The sequence below is a fragment of the Zonotrichia albicollis genome, chromosome 5 (genome assembly GCF_047830755.1).
Source record: "Zonotrichia albicollis isolate bZonAlb1 chromosome 5, bZonAlb1.hap1, whole genome shotgun sequence".
NCBI lineage: Eukaryota > Metazoa > Chordata > Aves > Passeriformes > Passerellidae > Zonotrichia > Zonotrichia albicollis.
Genome location: NC_133823.1, coordinates 47,123,176 through 47,144,237, shown reverse-complemented (window position 1 = coordinate 47,144,237; position 21,062 = coordinate 47,123,176). Strand labels below are relative to the sequence as shown.

The window sequence follows — 21,062 nt, the reverse complement described above, 5'->3', positions numbered from 1 at the left end:
TCTATATTTTCTTTCGCTGAACACACTTGCTAAACGCTGGATAGATTTGTTCAAGCCAAATAAAAACAACTCCTCCGAAATATTGTCTGATGTTTGGTTTCTGTCAACCTACTGAATTGCTAATAATTGTTGGGCTTGGAGAAGAATAGGGAAGACAAACTGAATTTGTGACATTACAAATACTGCCAGTGATTTGGGAGACCCTTCATCAAAGAAAAAAAAAAAAAAACAACCAGAATACAAGCTCAGTTGGTAGCTGTCTCATACTGCAATTGCTAATGCTGTCACTTGTGTTCCCTCTGTGTTCACTGCCTGGTTGGTGGCATGGTCTCATTCCACACATCTGTTAATGATACCTATTACTATTCCTGTTTCATTCTTGAAATTGGATTTATAGTAACTGTGAGATCCTGTTTATACAGAAATTGCTGTCGTTCCTTTATGAACACACATGGTTACGTGGGATCATGTATTTTCAGCATTAACATAGCTTGTGAATTTGGGTTTCAGCGTGAGGAGCACAGTGAGTGAGTAAACACAGACCCCCAGCACAGGCTGTGCTTTTTGGCCTGCTTTGCAGGTTATTCCATATGCACTCAACATAATGGATATGCAAACAAAACCAATATTGCTTTAGAAAAACATCTCCAGTGATAAGTTTGTATTTATATATTTAATTCTCATTATGTAACTTTGAAAGCTGTGCCTATTCCCGATACCAGAACTAAAGATCACTTTAAATGGCTGATGTTTGTGAGAGCCAAACTGTTCAAATAATGCTCAAAGAGTTATTGCAGGTGGTTATCTCTGTTTGTGGTTGATAAAGCTACCTGGAGTAACATCCAGCAGAGGAGTATCTGTTTGTGGGTTTGTGACATCTTCATGTTTCTTGGGAGGCAAGAGTTTAATCCTTTATGGAGACATCAGCCTGGACACCTGGGATGCCTGCCATTCACTCCTGGCCGTGGTGGGGAGACACGGGATACCTCTGTTCCTATGGACATGCCTATGGAACTGGTGGAAGTGGGAAAAAACTTGCTCCACCATAGGAAAGAAAACTGAATACTCATAATTATGTATTATGATGTGCTTTGCAAGATAAAATCAAGGCAGAATCCCTTGAGTTTATAATTGATCATGGGTAGTGTTTTAAAGGCCTATTACCCAACTAAAATTACAGCTTTTTAAAAGTAGGTAAAGTACATTTGATATCACCACTCTATTTACAACAATGACAAGTAATTTTTGCAAAATTAGTGTTGTTTTCTACCTTGCTGAAACGCACAGACAAATTTGGCTTTTTATGTTGGGGTGTTTTTTCCAAAATAAATTTTAAAAAGTGAGATATTATATCTTGAACTTGAGGTTTTTCGGCCTATATAATAAGCCCAGCCCTACTGTTATTATTAGTGAAGGCTTTGTCTTGCTTATTGAGAGAGGAAATTTTTAATAAGAAAAATATATTTTCTTATATTGAGAAATAAAAAAGTCTGTTTTCTTTTTGTTAATATCTTGTTTACTTCCACATTCTTGTATATTGCTATGTTGATACTCTTGGAATTGAAACAAACTTTTAAAGTGAGTAAGGAATATTTTTCTTACTAGAGTCTCTAGTAAAGAAAATGAAATTGTTCAGGCATTGTAGAAACAGAAATTAGCATTTTGTTAGAGGCGAAAAATTCAAAAAATTCTTCATAAAGCTGTGGTGTAGTTTCTATTGGCATTAGGCTTTCTATAGTATCCATCTCAATGATGTGTCTTTAGAAAGACGATCCCACGTCAAACAGTTTTTGCTATATAAGGTAAAGATAAGGGATTTGCAGGGGATTACATAAACTGTGCTTCTTTGAGCACCCAACAGTAGTAGATCTGAGCAGCTGATGTTAATGTAAACATTACACTTCTGAGTGAACTTTGTCTTTAGGTCTTTTTCTTCATTTACATATCTAGGCAGAATGAATGTGTCAACTCAGATACTCAGTCTAACATTCAAAACTCTATCCTTTCAACTAATGTGTTCAGCATTTCTGTAGATCAAACCCCAGATCTTCAAGCCAACCCCCAAAACAAGGAGAGTACATATTCAAGAGTCAAGTGGAAAATTGTTTTCTTCATTGGAATCAGATGCCTTGGAGAAGGCAAAGAATAAAAGGAAAACTGATAAGTAAGAATTGAGCTGAATAATCATTAGGCTTCCTACCTACTGAGTCTGTATCAGCAAGTGCCCTGGAGATTTCAGCTTCTCCCAGTCTTGATTCATTCTGAACCCAGATAGGTTCAGTGTGTGGACAGAGGCAGGAAATCCCACTGTGCAGCATCATACAGCATCAGGGTTGGAGCCTGGCCTGACTCTGCCACTTGGGCCACTGGAATTGTTAATTCTCTTCCCCTTCTTTCACACCCCCGCTTCCCAACACACCCTGATCACATCCCACTCTTCTGTGCTGATTGCTTTCCAAATTAACAACAGTCACAGTATTTCCTTTCCCCAAGTCTTTGCTTCGGTAATGAAATCCATCTTCCAAATTCAAGTCACTATACGATTCTCATCACTTAAGCTGCTTCCTCGTTAACTTCATGAAGTTAAATTACAGCCCAAACAGTTAAATATGACCAAGCTGTAAGAAACTGAATTCACAGAGGCTTGAAACATTGAAACAATTTCAAACCATGATTAGAGCATGCTCCCAGTCATGTCAATAATAAGGAAAGAAGTACAGTTCATAACCTTATACAGACCAAGCACCTGAGAGCACCAGTCTCTGCTGCACCTTGCACATCTCAGGCAGGTGCACCACACTGTCTGCATCCGTGTGCCAGTGGTGCTAACACTGCTGTGGTTAGTGGGGAGAAGCCTGTCGTCTTTCCCTTGCCCACAGATTGCCCATGGGGTTACAGAGCTGCTGTGGGTACCTGGAGCTCAAGCATCTGGTAATGAAGGTGACTAGCTGCTTTAGAAATGTAGTGCCATTGATAACAACTTGTATCTGGGTTTTCTTTCATGAAGCAGGATGCATAAAATCAATGCTTTTAAAGGTCAAAATAGAAAGATGATGTTGATGCAGTAGTTATGAAACAGCATTTTAAATGCTGTTCCATAGAACAAAAAAGGAGCATGTCAGTATGTACTGTAAGCCAATTTTGTACAGTCTCTGTCTGATCCTCTTGTTCCCAAGCTGCCTGTGTGTGGTAGGATCTTGGCTGAGGAATGTAGATCAGTTACTGCCGGTAAGAGGAGAGGCTCGTGTTAGATGCCTGGCTACCCCACCACCAGGGACCTGGAGTGCAGAACTTGTCAGTGGAGCTTTTCCTTCATCTGTGGTGAAAATGTTTATTGTAATGACTCTGCAGAGAAATGCTTACAAGCATGGATGTTTTGTTGTTTATCCTAAAAATAAATGAACTGGCTTCCATTTGTATTAATTAATCAGCTTTACTGATAAATTAAAGGTGTATGTCAGTGGCATTCTGCAGTGCTGAGAGCCTGCTCTCACAGGGAGCAGTAAAGCAGCAGTAGCCCAGTAGTGAATCTGAACTCCCATGGCCCACATGGTAGCAGGGCTGATTCATCTGAGCAGAGTGCTCTGCTCCACTAGTTAATTGTCCTCATGCTCAGATTTCAGTGTGTATCTTTCTTACATGCAAAGCTACTTCATACTTCTGTGTTGTTCCTCAGGGCTCTTCTGCAGCTGTGGTCACACAGTGTCTATTACTATATGTCTATTACTATATGACTATTACTATCACACTTTATATTACTGTACCTCAAGAAAAAACAAAAATGACAGGCATCCGTCCTACTGTGTTGAGTAAATTGACTGTATCTCAACATACATACTGTTGCTAAACATGTTAAAATATTAAATTATACTGCAAAATTGCTGTATAAATATTTGCTCTACTGATGCTCCAGCTGTGTATATGAATTGTTAAAATAATCAATACTGAAATAGAATATTTCAGGGCTAATTATCTTTGCTAATTGTGTTTATTTGAAGAAATCCAGGAAAATTGTGTAAGAACTGGAGCAGTCCCCTGTTGATTTTGTACTGCTGCTGTGTATAGTGCTGTACAGGAGACTTTTATAAAGTATAGAAAAAATGGTTGCATTTGGTGTTTGAAAGAAATATTGACTTGCTTTGTGTTTTTATATAGTTAGTTGGATGTATGTATATCTCTTGTTCACAACAAAATTTCCCACAAGTCCAGGAAGAGTTTTTCAGTAGAGGTGGGTTTTTTGAGCAGGGTAGGACTGAGGAATCATGCACTGCCCTTCCAGCCATCCAGTTACACAGATAGGATAAATCTCCTTTAAATTGGTGATTATGTAGTGCGAATTGTATTAATCTTTCCTTGAAATACAGCTCCACAAGAAATAAAGGATGTGACAGCTTCTTAGACCCTCTGTCACCTGTATTATCCCACCAGAATGACTGACCTTTAAATGATGATAAATTAGTTCCTGGCATTTCTGTTGTTGAGGCAGGCTGCAGTAAGAAGCCAGGTAGGTGTCTCAGTGGTCATACAGAGGCCACCTCCCTATAAATTACACCATTCTCAGATCTGTTCTATGTCTCACAGTTCAGGCTAATCATTGACAGGGCTTTTACAATCACCAGCTTTTAGTGAAGCTTTGATAAGACACTCCAGCAGCTTGTGACAAATGAAAACGGTCTGCACGGCGTGGACTCCAGCAAAAGAATGGAATTTTTTCAGCATCAGTACAAGAAATCTGATTTTTAACACTGGCACTATAAACTGGCACAATGTGTGGCCAGCGACTGGAGAAGATTGTTGCTTTTTGGACGTTCGCTTTCATAAGGATTGTTACTGGGCTAGCTGGAGAGGGAAGATCCGTGTGGCGAAAGGACTCCCACTTCAGCCCCGTGAGCGAAACACAGATGTTTTTATATGACACTTTCCCCAGAGATTTTCTCTGGGGGGCAGGGACAGGAGCTTTCCAGGTGGAAGGCAGCTGGAGGAAGGACGGGAAGGGCTCCTCCATCTGGGACCGCTTCAGCCGCTCGGAGCTCAGGGACGCTGACGGCGCAGGCACCTCCAGTGACAGCTATGCCCTGTTGGACAAAGATCTGTCTGCTCTGCAGTTTTTGGGAGTTACTTTTTACCAGTTTTCAATTTCATGGTCAAGGCTCTTCCCCACTGGAGTGGTGGCAGCTCCCAATGAAAAAGGACTTCAGTATTATAACACCCTTATTGACTCCTTACTCTACAGGAACATTGCCCCCGTGGTTACACTGTACCACTGGGACCTGCCCCTGATGCTGCAAGAAAAATTTGGGGGATGGAAAAATGAATCTGTGATTGATATCTTCAATGACTATGCCACGTTTTGCTTCCAGACCTTTGGGGATCGTGTTAAATATTGGATTACAATCCACAATCCATATTTAGTTGCTTGGCATGGGTATGGCACAGGTATTCATGCTCCAGGAGAGAGAGGGAAAATAAGAACTGTCTACTCAGTAGGACACAATTTGATCAAGGTACAGTATAATAAGATTTTACAAATTGATCTTGCACTGCTCCAGGAAATAATAAGAGGCATTGGTCCTGTGATCAGTGTTTCTTTAAAAAATCACCTGCTGTGAGAGCACCAACAAATAACCTTTAGCTAAGGCAGTCTTTCTATTAACCCTCATTTTGATCTTATTTCTTGTCACAGCAGCTGACTCAATAATTATTTGTTTTAAAGTGCTTGTTTATTATTTTATTTAAATTAGTTTTTACATACAAATTCTAATGCTTAAAGAGCATTCTTTGTTCTTTACATTTAGTTAAACACATTTGGCCATCCTGAAATTATTATTTTATTAGTTTAAAAGGAAGTTCATTTGTATTTGCATATTGAATCAACTTTACTGGCCACAGAGTATGTATATGTCAGTGTGATTTGTTCTAGCTTAGTAAGATCATATTGCAAAATTTTTGCTTCTAAACTAGCAAGGCTGGCACATCTTGAGTTTGGAAGAAAACAAATGTTCTCTTCAGTACTTGAGAGTTTCAAATTATTTCCATTATGTACAGTGTTTTTTGCATCTGCCGTGCTCACAGTACTTTACAGAGCTGGTCTCTATCCCATCTCTGCAGCCATTATAATCCCCCTGCTGAGATTATTCTTAACTGTCACAAAGAACATTTTTCTACAACTTGCCATACATCACACATGTAATTAACAAATAAATCTGAATGGGCTAATCCTACAGAAAGAAGTATACATGTAGGGAAAAAATTATTTGCCAGAGTAGTTAAAATATTCTGCAGCTGACAAATTTTTGTATTTACCTCTGGCCCTGAACGTTCAGAACATCATTTTTCAAAAAAGTCACACTGCAGTCAATAGAAGTTTTACACACAGAAAAGTTGTCAAGCATCCTGAGTCACTAACTGATTTCAGACTTGGCAGAAGAATGATTTAACTATAAAAATTTGTGAAGCATCTCCAAGAAAACTGCTGCCAAATCATTCTTTCTATTTTCAAGTGCTATTTTATATAATGCATGTAAAAGATAGAAATTTGCAATAATTCTTGCCTTCATTTCTGAGTGTCACAATCAAATGTGGAGTACCAACTAGGCAGTCTCTGCACTTTCTGTAAAATCCATGTAAGCAGCACCCCACACAGAGGGAATGTTATTCCTCTGTCAAAGAATCAATTGGATTTTCCAGGAAGGCAAGCACAGCTGGGTCTGATACACAAATTACTGACCTAGTTTTCTTGTTCAATATTATTTGTCTCCAAGACTTGATTTGATAGTTGCTTCTCGTTCTAGAGTATAAAATAAATCACTTGGATGGAAGAGTTAAGGAGACTTTCAGCAGCACACAATCCTTTAGCTACCATTTTATTATCCATGGGCAGAAAGTATTCTCCTGTGGAACCCTTCTTACAGCCCCATGAGCATTATCTAAAGTATTAGCAGTTCTCTCCTATACTACTGTAAAATTTCTGAAGATTCTAGATTTGAGATCAATGAAAAATCTCAAATTTTTAAAGTATTTGAGGAACTGGACTTTTCTGGTTAGGGTTAGGTACCAGTCGATATGAGTCAACTCTTCTTGTCTCTAGATATAATTATTTAATTCTCTTAGCAAACTGTAATGCCAGCCAGCCATTCTGATACTGTATGTTCCAAGCCAACTAGCCAGAATCTTTCTCAAAGATTTTTGTGCAACTTTAAACGTCTGGTTCATTTTGCATTGTTGACAACACAGTATTAATAGAATCTATTGAGGCACAATCAGGATTCATGTGTTGTGAAATATCTCTCCTTTGAGAATCAAGAAAAATTATAAGATTCTCCCTTTAAAGAGATTTCACATGGGTTTTTATTTCGTGACCAATATATACTGGTCTGTTTCTCACACATTGTATTATGTCTACCTTCTAATTTCCCACTGCAAATGAAAGCCATTATCCCAAAAAGAAAAGATCAACCAAATGTCAGGTTTTGGCAGTGTGAGGCAAAGCCTGTTAAAGCTCTTGAAAAGATTGCCATTTATGTCATCAGCTTTAGGAAGAACCACACTCTTGTCCATGTCAAGGCTTCATTTTTGGACAGGCTGTTGACAGACCTGGTCCTCCATGCCACCCTGTGCACAAACCAGGTCCATCCATTAAATATACAGAGCAGGAAAAACAGGTCTGTAATGCTGAAATGAAGCTAATCTGACCACGACACTGTTGCACAGCAATTTGTTGAAAATCATTCTCAAACCTTTTTGTAGTATCTTTGGAGAAATTAAATGAAGCTCTTGCACGAATCCTACTTTTAGTTTAATTTCCTTGTGTATTGTTGCAGTCATGGTGTTATCAGAATTAATCACTGTTTATATAAAAAAGTGCTTTTTTGTGATATATCAATCATAACCTGAAGCCAAGTTTAATAGAATCACAAAAACAATATAACAAACCACAAACCTCTGCTTTTTTGGACTTTGGATTATTTTATTGTAAGAACAATTTGAAAGTTGCTGGAGATTTTTGTGTCCCTTGAAAAGGGCTGGAGAAATTCCTCTTAGTTTTAAACTCATCAATTTTATTGCTTTCAAAAGCAATATAGTGTCTTAAAACCCAAATAATTGACTGGTATATCAAAAAGTTCCTAGAATACCAGGTTGGAAGAGGACCTCAAGGATCACCTCCATAATGAGATACATTTTAGAACTGATTAAAAATTATCTGCTTCCATGAATGAATTCATGTAGGTAACTAGGCAGACAATGATCATATTAGGGCTTTCCTACAAAAGAAAGGTTGGTCTGCCTTCATCCAGCCCCAGAGCTCTGTGTGATGGCTGGCACAAGGCACTGCTGATGCTGAATCGCCTCAATGCCCCAGACACATCTGCTGAGAGACAGCCCTGCCTTTTTATGGGCCTTGCTATTCAAGATCTGTAACGAGAGGTAGTGAATGCAGAATCAGAGGCTGATAAGCAGGGTGCTTAGGAGGCCCACATTGGGAAAATAATTCAGAAGAAGAATTTCAAATGTGAGTTTTAAAAAATTTCAATTTAAAAAAAACTAACTTGCATGTTACTATGTTTTCTGTTCATACACAGAGGGTAATCATTGCCACTGACCACTTCAAGGGACTCAGTACTACCTCTACACAAATTAATAGGGAATTTGAACTTTGATGCTTATTAATTGTAAATTGCTAAGAGATTCTCTTAGATAAATCTGTCTTGAGAGATATGGCTCTAGGGTGGACACAGAATCATCTCTGCTTGTAAATGTCTTTGCTGGAAGATTTTTCAAATAGTCGTAGCCATCAGTGATGGTTTAAAATTCAGCACTGATTCATAGTTTTTTGATGATTTGTTATTTTCAGGTTAGCTGTCTTAGATTTCTTGGTAATCATTAGGGAAAACACAATCCAAACGCAGGACAGTTAACACACAACAAATTATGATAGCAAAGCCTCAGTCCTTCATAACACCTTCTAAAGAAGTGTAGTCACCTGCACCTTGAGATGTAGGCAATCCTTCACAAGGATTGAGAGTCAGTTTGCAAAAGAAAGGGTTTAGGTCTGCTTTAGCTCTACTGACTATGGAGCATCTTTACCACAGACCAAAAAAACCTTTAACAGAAATACACTTTCCAAATAAGCCACACAGCCCTGCCCTTCTTCTGAACTGCAACATCATCATCAGACTATATTCTAGTGATTCGTGGTTTAAACACCAAACTAGTAAACAAAAGGTCCAAATAATTTTATTACCATTTTTTCAATTCTAATTTTCCTAAATGTTCTTGATTTCCAGCACACTAAAATAACCCCATATACCCCGGCATTGTTTTGTTATATTCATTGCTGTTCAAAGAAAAATTGCTTGACTAAAGTATCTTAAGGATTTGAAAGCACTGCTCTATTGAAAGCTCTTTGCATGTGCATATGTTAAATTACAGGATCAGAATTTCAAGGAGTATGAGAATGTTTCAAAAAGAGAGAAGAACAAATACTGCTGTCTTCAGTTTATTAAGTTGCCTTTTCTAGCCTTTTACAGGGTTAGTACTAACTGACACAGCACTCTCTGTGACTTTCAAGACTAGAGAATATTTTCTATGTTTATACCAGGAAAATATGCTGAAATTAATGAGTCATAGGTATCTAGAATAAATACCCAATATTGATCCTACTTTAACTGTGTATTTAGCCTTGACATTTGTCCTTGCTCTAACAAGGAAAGTGAAAGATTAGGGATTAAACTCTAACTGAAAAAAGATTAGTCAAGATTTACTGAAAATACCCAATTTGATGTATGATACAGCTTTTAAATTGATGTTTGTTTCATATCTGGTCTTAAAAAACAAATTCTATAAATCAGCTGATTCCATCAACAATAATTTGCATTTCTATCTGTGAATGTTAAGCTTCTTTACAGATAATTAACAACTCAAATCAGATTTGTAGGCAGCTATGTGTCTACTATGTCTGTAAAACCCTTACTGTAGATAGTGAGAAATTTTCTACAGTAAGAGTTAATCCTCAGAATTCAGACACAGACAAATTTGTATATGAGAATTCTATCTTGACTCATAGTAAATGTACTTATTTATAATTGAGGTCTACTACTCTAGAGTTTTACCTGGGGCTGTATCCTCTACCATACACATTCTTTTTAATAGCAACTTTCTTTTCTTCTAATCACCTCCTGAAGATGTGTATGAATACGATGAGAGATTCTTGGCTTTTACATGTCAATATCATATTCTAATTAGCTGGATTTTTGGCAATTTTTCTCCACTTCACCTAGAAAAGTGTGATTGCTATGATTTACCTGGTGCTACTGTCATGGTACTTGGCACTGTGCATCAGACAGCTGAGTGCAGGGCGGTTTTCTTGTGAAGCCAGTGCAGCCATATGCCTCTAATTCAGCAGTGGTGTCTGTGGGCTGTGTCTGCAGAAAAACTCTGCAAACCAGGTGAGAAAACCCTCGGGGCAGAGCACAGAGCGAGCCTGGCCCAGCAGCCCCAGGCTGGAGGGAATTTCAGGAGAGGACAGTGAGGGCAGCCGAGGAGATGGCACTGGCCCCTTAAATTTTCTGATGAGGGTACTAAGAAATCGATTTTATAATACTTTAGTTCTATCTTGCAATTTGCCTCAAGGGTCCATTTTTGCTGGCTTCCCTCTTCAGCTACAGAAGCTGCATTTCAAAGGTTAGTGTCACTTTATCAGTATTTTCAAAGACAGACTTTGAACAAATGTTACAAGCATGACCTTAGAAACCATAAACAACTGACACACAAAATTTCACAAACTCTGATTCTTTGGTATCCCCCAGCTTAAACAAATACCTACCTGACATCAGGCCTTCTGGAGTTTTTTTTTAACTGTCAAGGCTGTGTGTTTGTAGATAAATTAACAGAAATTATTGTCAAAGGCAAGCAATGCTGTTTGGCTTAGAAATGAGGACAATCTAAGTCAGCACTCAGTGTTTCACAATGTTTTTCTCTGGGTGCAAACTATTATTTTCTTTCCAGCTTAACAGTGTAATGCCACACTCCAGGCATGAGGTAAACTCTGAGTTACTTGTCAACTCTTCAGCTGGGAGAGCCAGCTCCCCTCCCCTGTGTCACATCACCTGATGTGATTCACGCTGCAGTCCAGGGTCACTCCTCTCTGACCAGCCTGTCCTGTTTCCTTACAGAGCTTTGACAATGCTAGTGGCTCCTCAGCCTCCCATGTATTTCTGGTTTTGTGTAAGCTTTGTCTGCTGTATACCCTTATTTGGGTAATTAATAAAGTGACATTTGAAGCTATTGTGACATGTAATAACAACACACTTACTAAAACATTATGAAAATAATAAAATCAGTATTCAGATGTGATACAGTTCAGTGGCCATTTCAAAGAAGAAATTAACTAAAATCCTGAATTCTCAAAATTCTCACTCAGAGCTGTGAAAGTTGACATTTGGATTCAAACGTCACAGCTGGGTCCTTTGCCCAAGTTTTTACATTTAGGGATTGTGCAAATATCAAAGCTTGAACACTTGCTCATATGACTAGGCCAGAATAAAACAACTAAATCCCAAGAAGAGGGATGGGGTGGATGTGGTTTGATCAAAGTAAGTCCAGGTAACCCTCGGAGCACAGAGCAGTTAGTAGCACAGAGTCACCACTGATAAATGAAATATCATATGAGATGCATCTTTGATGGAATAATTGTAAAGATGGTTTGAAATTTTAACCATATCAGGAATCACCGTTTGACAGAGAAAGACTGGCTAGATCCCAGAGTTCACATCCCCTTGTTAGAGCTGTTCCCAAGTGTCTGTGTAACAACAACTCTTCTCATCCTTGCTGGGATCTCCCCTGAAATTTAGACATGTATTAAAAGGCAAAAAAGCCACAGACCTAAGGTGTCATAGGACACGAATTACTGAGCATTGCCCTCTTCCCAAGGAGCCTTGCAGGGTGACAGTGATTGTCCATTAAGGTAATTCATGTGCCTTAACTGATGCTTCCATTGAAGCCTGCAGTGACTCAGATGGAGCTACCTGCCTCTCTGGCTACCAACCCACAGAGACTTATTAGAGTTACAATTTAATGCTATTTTTCTCTCATCAGGCTCATGCAAGAGTTTGGCATACCTACAAAGAACACTTTGAACCCTACCAGAAGGGGATGATATCCATAGTGCTGGGATCCCACTGGATTGAGCCTAACAAATTGGAAGATGAGTTGGACATTTCTAAATGTCAGAAGTCCATGGAGAGAGTACTTGGATGGTTTGCTAAACCCATCCATGGGGATGGGGATTATCCAGAAGAACTGAAAAATGAATTCTTATTTCTCCCACACTTTACCGAAGATGAAAAAAACTACATCAAGGGAACAGCTGACTTCTTTGCATTTTCCTTCGGTCCTAGTAACTTTAAACCTCCAAACACTCTACCAAAAATGGGACAAAATTTGTCACTCAATTTGAGGGAAGTACTGAACTGGATTAAACTGGAATACAACAGTCCTCGAATATTGATTGCAGAGAATGGCTGGTTCACTGACAGCCACGTGAAAACAGATGACACCACAGCCGTCTACATGATGAAAAACTTCATTAATAAGGTTTTACAAGGTTTGTACAGAAATTACTTGTTGGATTTTTCAAGGAGCACTTTTGATTGTTTGATGTTTAGCTCTGTAATAATTTAGTCCTTTTTTTCATGAGATAATGGCAACAAAGTTAATCATTAACTATTTATACTGCATGAGTGCCAGTCATGGATCAGGATCTACTGATGCTAGGTGTTGTACAAACAGAAAAAAACCCATAGTCCCTGTCCCAGAAAGCTAAAGTCCAACATCTGCATTGGGTTAGACTTGGTTAGGGTTAGGGTTTCCATACTGAAACTATTACTCCTGCAGGACTCTGACTCCACCTATAGTAGGTATAGAAAAGCCTTGAGATCTTCTGTGAATGTCACCTCTGGTGACATAAGGACCTTAGTTAACTCCTGACTTTTCCTACCTTCAGCCCTTTGTTTCTGCCCCAGACCTTCCCCTTATTTTCCAGGTGCTTTTCTCATCCTCACTCTAATGCTCAGTCAGGATCCTGACCTTTTTCTGCCTTCTCCTTTCACTGTCCCTCAGACAGTGCTACAAACATACTCTCACTCTGATCCACCAGATCTCTACCTGTCACCTGCCTAACTTTTAATTTTCTTTACATAAAACATACATAAAATAATCATTTTGCCCCTACTCATTTAAACAGCCACAAAATCTCAGCATGCACCATCTCAAGTGCCACAGCATCTTTTGCTCTGACAATTAAACTTACCCCCATATATTCAATATGTTTCTACCAACAAAAGTGTTCTCAGTTGTCACTTGCTCTCATTACATGTCTGCTCCCATTTGTTCAACCTTCCTCAGTGCAGACACCAAGTACTCATCTTTACTTGCCAGGCCATTCTAGCTTATCTCTTTATCCTCTACATCATTCTCTGCCTCTGCATTTTGCAATGGGTATTTTCAGACATTTTTGTACTTTCTCCCATGGTTTCTCTAATTTAGAAGTTGTCTTCTTTGAATATACTTGCCACTGTATTGCTTTGTTACATTTCCTCATCTCCTTTCCAGTATTCTGCTCTTGTCTATCAGCTTCCCATGCACTCACATTGAAAGCTCTTGGGCTTTCTGATTTCATCTGGCAACTAGAAAAACATCCAGCATGTGCTGCTGAGTACCTTGGAACTCTGCTGCATCAATACATGCACTGTGCAAAACTGCTTTCTTTGCAGCCTGGTCTGACTAGGGCAAGGAAGTTCAGTGGAAATACAGAATGATGCAAAATTATATGTCCTGAGAAAATGGAGCTAAATGATATTGGGAAAGAATAAACCAGAAAACTTAATCTTTATTCCTTGGCTTACTGGTGTGGTGGACTACCTGTGCTAAAATATGGCTTGTCCACCCGTCTGTGTCAAAATCCTCATTTAGGCTGGTGGCAGGACAAACCCTACTTGGTCACTGCTTTCCCTAGGTCATTCCAGCCCTTATAAGGTTAACATGAGGAGTTGTCCAGTGTTATTCCCTAGCTTTAAGGTGGTGACAGGCAGTGAACATGACTGACCATGGAGTTTGGACTTTTCCTTGCAGGCTGCCAGCTGGCACGAGCCTGCAGGGGTGAAAAGCATTGTGGTTAGCTGGTGTCTGCTGAGCAGCTGCTCTGCAGGCCCTGCTGCTCTTCCTGAAGAGTCAGGGTCCACATCTGAGAAAGCAGTTGTGTTGTCATCTTTCTCATATATTATATGTAAAAGATCATATGTAAATTCCTTTGCAAGAAGGACATTAAGATTGCCTGAAGAAATCAGCATGCACTGCAGCCATTTTGTAACTAAATCAGTCTCTGGGTTGCTCTACCCTACTTCTCTAGTCATTAACAGTCCCATGCCAACAAAATAGATTTTTCAATTTACAAGCTGAGTAGACATTCCCATGAGCTTTCAGACATCTTTCAAATAAAGGTGGAGAGTTTTAGCTTCATGACAAAGTTACAAACCAGATCAACTGTTGCTCCCTTTATTTTGACTCATGATTCTCCAATTTTACTGGTATTATTGTACTGGCAAATTGTCAAATGCAACTTCAAACGTGGATGTGGTATAATATTTCTTGTTCGGTCAGAGCAGAATTAAAACATCCTACAGTAAATTAATTTCTTAAGGACACCTTAATTTCTTAGTGACACCTTTTTTTTTTAGTAAATAAAGACTAAGATATATACATCAGTTTTGCAATGAATTACAGTGGGTCAATACAAACATTGAGAAGACACACAAGATTTTCAAAATAAATAGCCTTTTCTCATAAATACCCCTTATATATGTTAGAGTAATGAATACAGGACTCATGGATGTCACCTTCTCTTTTGCAGCTATTAAATACGACAACATAGATGTGTTTGGTTACACAGCCTGGTCTCTCCTTGATGGTTTTGAATGGCAGCATGCTTACAACATCAGGCGTGGATTATTTTATGTAGATTTCAAAAGCAAAAAAAAGGAAAGGATTCCCAAGTCATCTGCACTTTATTATAAACAAATCATACAAGAAAATGGCTTCTTCCCAAAGGATTCCACCCCAAACTTGCAAGCTCAGTTCTCCTGTGACTTCTCCTGGGGTATCACCGAGTCTGTTCTCAAGGTAAACATAAAATATTAAGCGGATCACTGGCAACAGAGTGATCAGCAGCTCCCTGAACAAATGACCATACACAGCACTTTGCATTCCAGAATTCCAGTGCACACTGCCAACAGAAGTTAAGCCATAATTGCATTGGTCCAATTTCCTGTGTTTCCAGGTTTTCAGGTGAGCTGGGCACAGAGTGCTGGCTACTGCTGCAGCAGCAGGCCCTGCTGCAGGAACCCTTCCAAGCATGGCCCTCCCTCTGCTTGTGGCAGATCAGATGAGGAAATTCAAACCAAGAAGTTGATCCAACCAATTGTTACTGGGTTATTTTTCAACCAGGAGTTTCAAAATCCAGTTTGCAGTGTGGCCATAGGGATGCTTGTGAAGGTCTGATGGAGAGAGTGACAAAGGGCAGGGACAAGGTGATTATGCTGGTGGCAGCAGAAAGATCTGCAGGCTCCAGGTCTTGCCTGCAGCAGAAACACATTCCTGGGTTAGGCCTGGCTCTAAGTGCCGCTCAGACAAGTGGGTAAGAAGCCATTCTTTAAAAAGACACATAGCACAGGTGAAAATAACCAGCCCTGAGGTTTTACCATCTGAGCTCACGTTAGAAAACAGATCATACAACCTTTTGTCCAAACCGGCTCCCACAGGACCTATTTATACTTTATTTATCTTCTATTTCTGCTTTAAACTTAGTAAATAAGCTAACTGTATGTATGGGCAGGTTGGGATATGCTTCTTGTCATTGCACACAGACAGTCCCGTAACAAATACGAGCCTCAAAAACTAACACCAAAATCCCATAATTTAGCCTACTGACTGACAACCATAGGGGAAGAAAAAGTTAAGCTTCTATATATCTTGTTAATATGCAGCACAAAAAAATACATTTCCTTTGAAAAAAAAGCAATCTAAATATTTTAAGCTTTACTTTGAAACCTAGAAAAAGCATTTAAAAATTGGAATATTAAAAAAATGTTTTATTCTGAACTTTTTTAACTAATAGGAGATAGAAAAGATATAACTAAATGCTACAAGCTGTTCGTGTCAGATAAGTATGCCTCAATTTCACAAGGTTAATCACAGCAGCAGTGCCAAAATCATCCATGCTTGTTCTCATCAGCTGCCCTCCAGGCAGCTGCCTGAGAACTGCTATGTGCATGACCAGAGTGAACTTGATCAGGGAGAGCTATCTCAGTGAAAAGATGTCATGTAGGCTGGTGGCAGGACAAATGCCCGTGTGTAATTGAAAAAAGTGCAATTTGGATGTTTTTCATAGGGAAAGAAATGATAAGATGGCCACTAGCACATAGCCCATATAGGTGAGTTGGTTATCCTCTTTCCCCTGGAGCATTTAAGCAGGGCCTTCTGACATCCACCACTAATCGACAGCTAAACACAGGCAGAAATGCAAATTACAAGCAGATATTATGTTCATTTAATTAAAACCCATTGTAACATATTTTTATTTTCACAGGCAGAATCGGCAGCTTCCTCACCACAGTTCTGTGATTCCAGCTTGTACCTCTGGAATGTCACAGGAGATGGGCTTCTGCACAGAGTTGAAGGGGTAAAGCTAAAAACCCGACCAGCACAGTGCACAGATTTTGTCAGTATTAAAAAGCAACTGGATCTCCTGGAAAAAATGAAAGTCACCCATTACAGATTTGCACTTGACTGGTCACTAATTTTACCCAACGGAGATTTGTCAGTGGTCAACAGGCAAGTTCTTAGGTATTACAGATGTGTGATTAGTGAAGCTCTGAAACTGAACATTCAGTCCATGGTCACCTTGTATTATCCAACTCACACCTACCTGGGCCTGCCGGGTCCTTTGCTGCAGACAGGAGGATGGTTGAACCGATCCACTGCCCACGCTTTTCAAGAGTACGCAGCTTTGTGCTTTAGGGAGCTTGGTGATTTGGTTAAACTGTGGATTACAATAAACGAGCCAAACCAGCTAAGCAACGTCTACAAGAGGAGCAGCAATGACACCTATCAGGCAGCACACAATTTGTTACTAGCACACGCCATGGCCTGGAGAACGTACGACGAGCGGTACCGGCCCTCTCAGTACGGCAAAGTGTCCCTGTCCCTGCATTCCGACTGGGCTGAGCCTGCCAACCCCTTCTTTGAATCTCACTCAAAAGCTGCCAACAGGTTTCTTCAGTTTGAAATAGGCTGGTTTGCCAATCCCATATTTAAAACTGGAGACTATCCAGCTACCATGAGGGAATATATCACCTTTAAAAACAGAAAAGGCCTTTCATATACTTTGTTGCCATCTTTCACAAGTGAGGAAAAGCAGCTTGTCAAAGGTGCAGCTGACTTTTATGCACTGAATCATTTCACCACCAGATTTGTGATTGATGAACCTCAGAATGGAAGCCAGCATGAATTTAATTGTGACATTCAATTTCTGCAGGATATCACCTGCCTGAGCTCCCCTTCTCGTTTGGCAGTGGTGCCCTGGGGAATGCGCAAAGTTCTCAGGTGGATCAAAAAAACTTATGGTGACATCGACATTTACATCACAGCAAATGGAATAGACGACCCGTCCTTGGACAATGACGAGCTTCGAAATTATTACTTGGACAAATACATACAAGAGGTTTTAAAAGGTGAGCACATGACAGATTCAAGTTCCCCAGGGCCATTTCCATGGCACAGAGCCAGGCACAGCTAAGTCTCGCCCTGGACAGAGCGAGCAGTCCTGGCTCAGATGCAGGAGCCAGCAGCACTGAGCCCCCTGAGGGGCCCAACTCTGCAGCCACACTCAGGGCAGCTGTGACACAAAGGAATGGCATCAAGTGCCTTGCACAAAATGCAGCTACAGCTGCCTCCAGTTTAAACCATGAGAGAAGCTCTCTGGGCATGCACACATACAGCAGAGTAGTTACTCAGAAATTATTAGGAAGTGGCACTTCAGCCCAACAACTCCCAAGAGATAAAGTTTCTACTCTCCAAAGAAAGGCAGAGCCTCCTTGCTTGCTGAACTAGTCATTGGACAGGAAAGTGCAAGCAAATCCACAGTGACCTGGAGGGACATACAGAAGAAATACAGCAGGGCACCAGCAGCACCAGCTGCTGTTGAAGGGAGAGTCCAACTCTGGTTCTTGTTCCACTCCTTATTTTCTCCTAGGCACATATGGAAATCTACTTGTTCACTTTAGAGAAAAAGTAGTAAAAGTTATGGAGGTAGAGGACAAAACCATTCAAGGCAATGATCTTCAGCAGCAGCTTATTGTATGAGAAATGCTGCAGGGACCTCACCCCTCCCCTCCCTCTTCCCCCAGCCAATCATTAAAGAAAAGCAGTGGGACACAGGCTACCAGCAAGGCCTTGGTTCCTGACCCATACAGGCAAAATGAGATGTGCAATACATCCCTGCCCTCACTGTTCCCTACTGGTGAGCATTAGAGAGATCATGATCAGGAGACCGGGGGTTCAAAAGCTTTTCTGAGGTAACTGACATCAAACACAGTCTAGGCATCCTGGTTTCTCCTCTCGAGGAGTTAATAAAAATGAGACAAATCTTACTCATGGCTAAGCATGCCTTAAGATTACTTTTAGACACCAAGAAAAGTGTTCTCTCTCCAGTGCTTAGCCTTCTTAGTTACTACAGGACTCATGTAGTGATGATTACGAGCATTTGTTGATTTATTTTCCATGCTAATTTCATACTGCAAACAAAACAATACAGTACTAAAGGAATTAAGTTATTAAATGTTTACATGTTCTTAGTCTGGGTCACATTCCCAACTATGCTCGCTGATTGCACATGACTTCAAGGCCTGCTATTCTAAAGTATTCTCAGCCAGCACTTGGGTGCAGCAGTGTAACACAGAGCCATGCATGCTGAGGGATGAGCAGCTGAGCTTGGAGCAGGGCAGGAATTCTTGGAAAGCTGCCCTCAAGGCACTTAAGGGCAGCTGCTCCCAAGTCATTGCAGCTGGCTCCAGTTAAGAGCAGCATCTAGCTTTTCCCAGAACAGAACAAACTCCCAGCTCCAACCCTGTACAAATCCAGTTTTCATGGCATAGGTCAAAAATCATAAGGACTTTTTCAAACAGTAAGGCACTGTTCCTATGTAATTGAGACAACCGAGTATTAAAAGCAGTAAATATTTTATGAAGTACACTTTTCAAATTTCTAACAATTTCAAATCTCAAATCTTACCAGAAAGTATGCAGGTTTTACTTGAAATGTAACCTTTTATTAACACTTTGTTTTGGTTTCTTTTCCTTCTCAGCCTACTACATTGACAAAGTCAAGATTAAAGGCTACTATGCGTTTAAGCTGACTGAAGAAAAATCTAAGCCCAGATTTGGATTCTTCACTTCAGATTCAAAAGAAAAGCCTTCAGTAAGATTTTACAACGGCCTGATAAGCAACAATGGCTTCCCTGCTGACCACTCAGTCTGTGGCCCCTCTAGCCATGAAAAGCAGTGTAGCTTCTGCTTGTTTGTTTCTCAGAAGAAGCCATTAATATTCTTTGCCTGCTGCCTCTTCTCTACCCTGAGTTTGCTTTTAGCTATTATTTTTTTTCACAAAAGAAAAAGAAGGAAACGTTTTAAGGCAAAAAGCATCAAATGCATGTGTGTCTCATTTTAGAAGGGGGCACAAGCCCACTTTCAGTGAGATCCATCACTGCATTCTACAGTGGACAATACCAGACAACTGTGGAAAAGCACTGAGTCACTCCAGCCACACACACCAGCATTTCATTCAAAAACAAAGGAATCACATCCACAGGAAGAAGAGCCATGGCACTTGTTTCTAGTGAAACTACTTTTATCCACCTACTGTACCTAGAAGACAACTTCATCTGTTCAAAAAACAAAAAATTATGACCCTCCTGTGCCTTGGAATAACCTTTACAACAGCTTTACTTGCAAAGAGCAACTTTTGAGAACTGATATGCACCTTTCTACGTCTTGTGATGTGTATTCATGTTATGAGTGTTGTTCAGCATGAAACTGAAGCTGTTAGGGTTTAGAAGTGTTATTAAAGCCCACAAACCTTCAACCAAGTACAACACCAGGAATGAAATGCACCAGGCCAGCTTCTGAAGATACCCCTAAAAGAACAAAACCAAGTTAACTCCATTATTGACCAAGAGATATCCCTTACAGATTGGGTGAAGTAGTTTTAAGCAAATGTAACTGGAGACAAAACCATATGCAATCACTATTTTTCATTTCCAAAATGGGGCAGCCATAAAAATTTTTACTAGCAGAGAACATCTAAATAAATAGTAACTGTTAACCCACTCAATAGAGTGATTAATGTAAAATTGCACTTGTCATTATACAAGTGGATCTCTGGGCAGTTTTTGGAATTTTTTAACATGTGGGATGCTTTAGCAACTTGTTGCCAAGTATGTTTCTGCACTATCCCAGTATTTTATATACTTTTTCCAAATTGAATGGAGCAAGTGACAATGTGGATTTTACTACTGCACAGAAATAGCACAACCACCCAGTTAGATGTTGCTACATGGCAAGATTAGCAGTGAAGAAACCAAGATGTATCCCCAGATAACAAATAACTGCTGGTGAAACTCAACAATACACTCTGATTGAGCTTTGAGGTCAAGTCCCTTGTTTTCTTAAGTGAGCAATAAAAATAAAGCATTGTATTTTCAGACTACTGCTTCTATCTATGTATTTAGTTTAAATGGTCTTACGAATCTTGTTCTACTGATTTCAGTTTTGTTTTTCATCTACTTCAGATTCTATCTATCAAAGTCTGAGGCTTGAGAAAAGATGTGAAAGAACACTGGTTTCCCCTGTGAGAAAAATGCTTTTATTATTTCTTAATGCTGTGATTCAAAAATGCCACTTCATGACTTTGTCACAAAGATCATGGCAGCACAGCCTACACATTGCCCTAGCAGT

The 21,062-nt window shown here is 39.8% G+C and overlaps 1 protein-coding gene across 1 annotated transcript; it reads left to right on the top strand.

Moving 5' to 3' along the window:
* Positions 1–4,603: 4,603 nt before the first annotated feature.
* Positions 4,604–20,811, top strand: KLB (klotho beta). Its single transcript, XM_026795553.2, has 5 exons — positions 4,604–5,504; positions 12,094–12,601; positions 14,906–15,174; positions 16,640–17,783; positions 19,415–20,811. The coding sequence occupies exons 1-5, from the start codon at positions 4,767–4,769 to the stop codon at positions 19,774–19,776; spliced, it is 3,021 nt and encodes a 1,006-aa protein (XP_026651354.2). The 5' UTR covers positions 4,604–4,766; the 3' UTR covers positions 19,777–20,811.
* Positions 20,812–21,062: the final 251 nt, after the last annotated feature.

Excerpts from the sequence above, each read along its gene's own strand:
- KLB (XM_026795553.2), top strand. The coding sequence starts at position 4,767 with ATGTGTGGCCAGCGACTGGAGAAGATTGTTGCTTTTTGGACGTTCGCT. Across the intron at positions 5,505-12,093 it reads TAGGACACAATTTGATCAAG|GCTCATGCAAGAGTTTGGCA; the intron begins GTACAGTATAAT and ends TTCTCTCATCAG. Across the intron at positions 12,602-14,905 it reads CATTAATAAGGTTTTACAAG|CTATTAAATACGACAACATA; the intron begins GTTTGTACAGAA and ends TCTCTTTTGCAG.